The sequence below is a fragment of the Coturnix japonica genome, chromosome 25, assembly GCF_054131305.1.
Source record: "Coturnix japonica strain WE chromosome 25, WE-NBRP24, whole genome shotgun sequence".
Lineage (NCBI taxonomy): Eukaryota > Metazoa > Chordata > Aves > Galliformes > Phasianidae > Coturnix > Coturnix japonica.
Window position 1 is genome coordinate 8,150,811 of NC_140687.1, and position 5,936 is coordinate 8,156,746.

Consider the following 5,936-nt stretch of genomic DNA (forward strand, 5'->3'; position numbering starts at 1 on the left):
TCAGAAGGGATTAGTATGCACGGCACTCTGATCTAAGCCACAGAGTCAGTGCTGGCAAGCAGGCATCAACCAGGAGGGAGAAAACCAGCCCTTGTGTTGTGTGTTGCTTGGTGCCACCAGCTCCAGCTCACAGATGAATCCCTGGTTACTGCTATGGAATTGAGGATTTTCCATGCAACTGCCATCAACATTTTGATGCCTTGACCTCTGGTAGACTGTAAGAAAACAAATAAGCTGTTGTAATGTTAATTTGAAAGAAAAAATATCCCTTCACAATGTTCAGAGATGTCAAAACATTCTTTGCTCCAAGGGAAGCTGTAGGCACAGTGTCATTTAGACCTAAATGGTGGTTTCTCCTTGGGGAGGGGCACAGAGTGGAACTGTTGAACAGGCACTGTGCCAGCATGAGGGAAATGCTCTCTTGTTCCCTGTTTCTCTCCCTGAAGCTCCACTTCCAGCCCCCAAGCCCATGCTGATCTCCCTGCTTGAAGGAGGGGAAGACCCCTGGATCCCAGATGTGCGTAGCCCTGAGGCCATGCCAGGAGACCTCAGCCCAGGTGAGGTGGTGGAGGGAAGGGGAATGTTGGGGCTGTAAGAGCCTTCTCTGCCTGTGTTTTATTTTGGGCACCGTGTGCTATTGCTGCATTTCCTCTGTCATCCAGCAGCTGATGGGATCAAAAATACAAAGGAGGTTCCGCAGAGAAATTGTGTAGCGGAAATGCAGCTGAATCACATCTCTGTGGAAGAAATCAGAAGGGATGTCCAGGAAGTCCTGCAGCAAGGTCAGGGTGAGCACATCAAGAAGCCCCTGGGAAAGCATCTGGGAATGACACTGAGGAACCCAGTGGACTCCAACATAGGTCCAAAGCAGCCTGAGGAAACCAGGAGCAAGGATGTGTGCCAGAAGAAAAAGCAGAATCCATGCACTGAGTGTGAGAAAAGCTTTAAACTGGATTCCAGCATCACTAGCCACCAGTGCACGCACTCAGCAAAGAGGCATTATGAGATCTGTGATTCTGCAGAGAGCATGAAATGGAGACTCCACCCCACCGGCCAGCAGTGCATGTACACAGGAGAGAGAGCCTTTGAGTGCTCTGACTGTGGAAAGACTTTTACGGACAGTGGGAGCCTCACTTCCCACCAGTGTATCCACAGAAGAGGGAGACTGTACAAGTGCCTTGAGTGTGGGAAGAGCTTGAAAGGTATTTCTAAACTCAAAATACACCAACGTGTCCACACAGGAGAGCGACCGTATAAGTGCCTTGAGTGTGGGAAGAGCTTTAAGGATAGTTCTAAACTCAAAATACACCAACGTGTCCACACAGGAGAGCGACCGTATAAGTGCCTTGAGTGTGGGAAGAGCTTTAAGGATAGTTCTAAACTCAAAATACACCAACGTGTCCACACAGGAGAGCGACCGTATAAGTGCCTTGAGTGTGGGAAGAGCTTTAAGGATAGTTCTACACTCAAAATACACCAACGTGTCCACACAGGAGAGCGACCGTATAAGTGCCTTGAGTGTGGGAAGAGCTTTAAGGATAGTTCTACACTCAAAATACACCAACGTGTCCACACAGGAGAGAGACCATATAAGTGCTCTGAGTGTGGGAAGAGCTTCATAAGCAGCTCTGAACTGAAGATGCACCAGCGTGTCCACACAGGAGAGAGACCATATAAGTGCTCTGAGTGTGAGAAGAGCTTCATAAGCAGTTCTAATTTGAAGCTCCACCAGCGCATCCACACAGGAGAGAGACCATATAAGTGCTCTGAGTGTGAGAAGAGCTTCAAAAGCAGTTCTAATTTGAAGCACCACCAGAGCATCCATACAGGAGAGGGACCCTGCAAGTGCTCTGAGTGTGAGAAGAGCTTCATAAGCAGTTCTGATTTGAAGCACCACCAGCGCATCCATACAGGAGAGAGACCATATAAGTGCTCTGAGTGTGGGAAGAGCTTCATAAGCAGTTCTGATTTGAAGCGCCACCAGCGCATCCACACAGGAAAGAGACCATATAAATGTCCTGAGTGTGGGAAGAGCTTCATAAGCAGTTCTGAATTGAAGATGCACCAGTGCATGCACACAGGAGAGCGACCCTATAAGTGTCCTGAGTGTGGGATGAGCTTTAAAAGGTGTTCTGAGCTGACACTGCATCAGAGCATCCATCAGGAAAAAGAGACCCTGTGAGTGTCCTGAGTGTGGTAAGAGCTTCAAAGGGAGTTCTGAATTGAAGCTGCACCAGCATATGCACACAGGAGAGAGACCATAGCTTCTGTCAGACATTTTAGAACATTTTGGCCAGGCCTGCATGCAGGGAGATGCCTGGGAACTTGTCTTTTCTCTCCCTCAGAGAATCCCATCTGCTGTGTTACCAGAATGTCTGCACCAGTGAGCTGAAATGGCAGGAAGCCTTGAGTGTGAGAAGGGCTTTGTGCCTAGCAGAGAGCTCCTCACACTCCCAGAAGAACTTCATGCAAAGCTCAGTCCTCATTAAACATTGCAGTCCACAGGACAGGTAGCTACTAGGAGTGCATCTCCTGCAGGAAGAGTTTCTCTCAGGGCTGGTGCCTCATTTCTCATGGGAAAACAACCCAGCAGGAGAGACCCTCAAAATGCTGGAGAGCCCAGGGATGAGGGAGACCAATGCTTCTCTCCATGCAGGAAGAGTTTGCAAAGGAGACGGCATCACCGACACCCTCTGCAGAAGGGACTTAACCCAGGAGCTTCAGATGGCCTTTCCTTGCTGCCCAAAGCACTTCTCTCACCATGCCCGCTTTCCACTTCTACTCTTCTCACCAGCTGCTTTTTGATGCTGTTTCCTAGTGGAGAAGTGGTTGTGTAGGGATCTGCTGTGTGTCTGTGTGCATGTGTTGCTCTCAGTCATTTCTGGGCGCACTGATGCATCCCAGAGAAGGGTCAGCAGAGCAGTAACGTGGCTCTTGGAGGTTTTCTGAGAATCTTCTGTAGTGGAAAGAGAAGGGGGTGAATAAAGTAGCTGAGTTGTTCTGGAGCTTTCTTCACTGTAGTCTTGTTTTTGCTCTTAAAATAAATGTCAGCATGTGGAATGAGGAGAGGGAAAGGTGCAAGCAGGGTTTGGTTTTGGTGCCCTCTCCAGCCCACTGCTTGCTTCTGGACAAGGCATTTCCTTTCTTAATAGGGGAGATGCTCCAGGCCCTTCACCATCTTCGTGGCCCTCCGCTGGACTCTCTCCAAGAGATCCCTGTCTTTTTTGTACTGGGGAGCCCAGAACTGGACACAATATTCCAGATGAGGCATTAATAGGGCAGAGTAGAGGGGGACGATCACCTCCTTCGACCTGCTGGACACGCTCTTTTTAATGCACCCCAGGATGCCATTGGCCTTCTTGGCTACAAGGGCACACTGCTGGCTCATGGCCAATCTGTTGTCCACCAGGACGCCCAGGTCCCTCTCAGCAGAGCTCCTCTCCAGCAGGTCTTCCCCCAGCCTGTACCCGTGCATGCAATTATTCCTCCCTAGGTGCAAGACTCTACACTTGCTTTTGCTAAACCTCATCCAGTTTCTTACTGCCCAGCTCTCCAGCCTGTCCAAGTCTCGCTGAATGGCAGCACAGCCTTCAGGCGTGTCAGCCAATCCTCCCAACTTCGTGTCATCAGCAGACTTGCTGAGGGTGGTCACTATCCCCTCATCAAGGTCGTTGATGAAGATGTTGAACAAGACCAGACCCAGTACAGACCCCTGGGGGATGCCGCTAGTTACAGGCCTTCAGCCAGACACCGCACCGCCAACGACAACCCTCTGCACTCTGCCAGTCAGCCAATTCTTGACCCACTTCACCTTCCACTCATCTATCCCATACTTCCTCAGCTTTGTTATAAGGATGTCATGGGGGACAGTATCAAAAGCCTTACTGAAATCAAGGTAGACTACATCTACCGCCCTCCCCCCATCCACCCAGCTAGTGACATCTTCATAAAAGGCCACCAGCTTGGTCGAGCACGACCTCCCCTTGGTGAACCCATTCTGGGTACTCCTGATAACCTCCTTATCACCCAGTTGTCTGGAGATGGCATCCAGAACAAGCTGTTCCATCACCTTCCCTGGGACAGAGGTGAGGCTGACTGGCCTATAGTTACCTGGGTCTTCCTTCTTGCCCTTTTTGAAGACTGGAGTGACATTGGCCGTCCTCCAGTTTTCAGGCACCTCCCCAGTTCTCCATGACCTCTGAAAGATTACAGAGAGCGGCTCAGCAACGACCTCCGCCAGCTCTCTCAGCACCCGCGGATGCACCCCATCAGGTCCCACGGATTTATGGACTTTAATGTTTCCTAGGCACTCACGGACCACCTCTTCCCTGACTAAAGGGAAATCTCCCATTCCCCGGACTCTTTCATCAACCTCCAGGGTCCGGGATTTCTGAGGGAGAGCCCTTTCACTAAAGACAGAAGCGAAGAAAGCGTTCAGTATTTCCGCCTTCTCAGCATCCCCTGTTACCAGAGCGCCCCCCTCACTTAGTATGGGGCCCACATTCTCCCTAGCCTTCCTTTTGCTGTTAACGTATGTTAAAAAGCCTTTTTTATTATCCTTTATCTCCTTAGCTAGATTCAACTCCAGGTGGGCTTTGGACTTCCTGGTCGTATCTCTGCAGTCCCTGACTACATTCTTGTATTGTTCCCAAGTGGTCAGACCCTTCTTCCACATATCATGTACTTTCTTCTTTCCGTGGAGCTTGCACATGAGCTCCTTACTCATCCACGCAGGTCTCCTTGCACCTTTTCCCAATTTCTTAGTCACAGGGACGCACCGATCCTGAGCTTGGAAGAAGAGCCATTTAAACGCTAACCAGCTCTCACAGGCCCCCTTGCCTTCTAGCACCCTGGCCCACGGGATAGCCCCAAGTAGGTCCTGAAGGAGATCAACGTTGGCTCTCCTAAAGTCCAGGGTAGCATTCCTACTTTTTGCTTTGCTACCTCCACTCAGGATCTCGAACTCCACCATCTCATGGTCACTACATCCCAAGCTGCCCCCAACTTTTACTTCCTTAACAAGTCCTTCCTTATTGGTGAGAATAAGGTCCAGCAACGCCCCACCCCGCGTCGGTTCCTCTACCACCTGCATCAGGAAGTTATCTTCAATGCACTGCAAGAATTGTCTGGACTGCGCATGCCTGGCCATGTTGGTCGTCCAGCAAATATCTGGATAATTGAAATCCCCCATAAGTACCAGTGCCTGGGAGCGTGCCGCTACTTCTAGTTGCTTATGGAAGGCCTCATCAACCTCCTCCTCCTGATCAGGAGGCCTGTAGTACACACCCACAACAGTGTCCCCTTTGCCAGCCTGGCCCTTGATTCTCACCCACAAGCTCTCGACTTCTACATTACTCTCCCCCAGGTGGAGTTCAATACATTCTAGCTGCTCTCTCACATAAAGAGCATCTCCACCACCCCGCCTTGCCAGCCGATCTTTCCTAAAAAGCACATAGCCCTCCATGACAACATTCCAGTCATGCGAGCTGTCCCACCACGTCTCCGTGATCGCAATGAGATCATGGCCACTTGACCGCACACAGAGCTCCAATTCTTCCTGTCTATTCCCCATGCTTTGCACGTTGGTATACAGGCACTTGAGAGAGGCAGCATCTCCCCACCCCTCTCCATGCCTTTTGACTCCATTGTCTGCACCCAGCGAGCTCTGCTTTAAGTCTTGAACTGCCGCCTCAGACCCAGCGACCCTTGTTTTGTCCCCTTCCCCCATCCTACCTAGTTTAAACACCTGTCAATAAGTCCTGACAGTTCCTCGGCTAGAACCCTCTTACCCCTTTGAGACAGGCCGCTTCCATCTGCAGCTGTCATGCCAGGTGCCGAATAATTTGCCCCATGATCAAAAAAACCAAGACTCCTATGTCTGCACCAACTCTATAACCATTTGTTTAAGAGGTGGGTTTTTAGGCCCAACTCAGTAT

At 50.4% G+C, this 5,936-nt stretch overlaps 1 protein-coding gene across 1 annotated transcript; it reads left to right on the plus strand.

Annotated features, from left to right (window-relative positions):
- The first annotated feature begins 272 nt into the window (after positions 1–272).
- On the plus strand, positions 273–2,577 carry LOC146756923 (uncharacterized). Its single transcript, XM_085523884.1, has 2 exons — positions 273–557; positions 663–2,577. The coding sequence occupies exons 1-2, from the start codon at positions 344–346 to the stop codon at positions 2,180–2,182; spliced, it is 1,734 nt and encodes a 577-aa protein (XP_085380010.1). The 5' UTR covers positions 273–343; the 3' UTR covers positions 2,183–2,577.
- Positions 2,578–5,936: the final 3,359 nt, after the last annotated feature.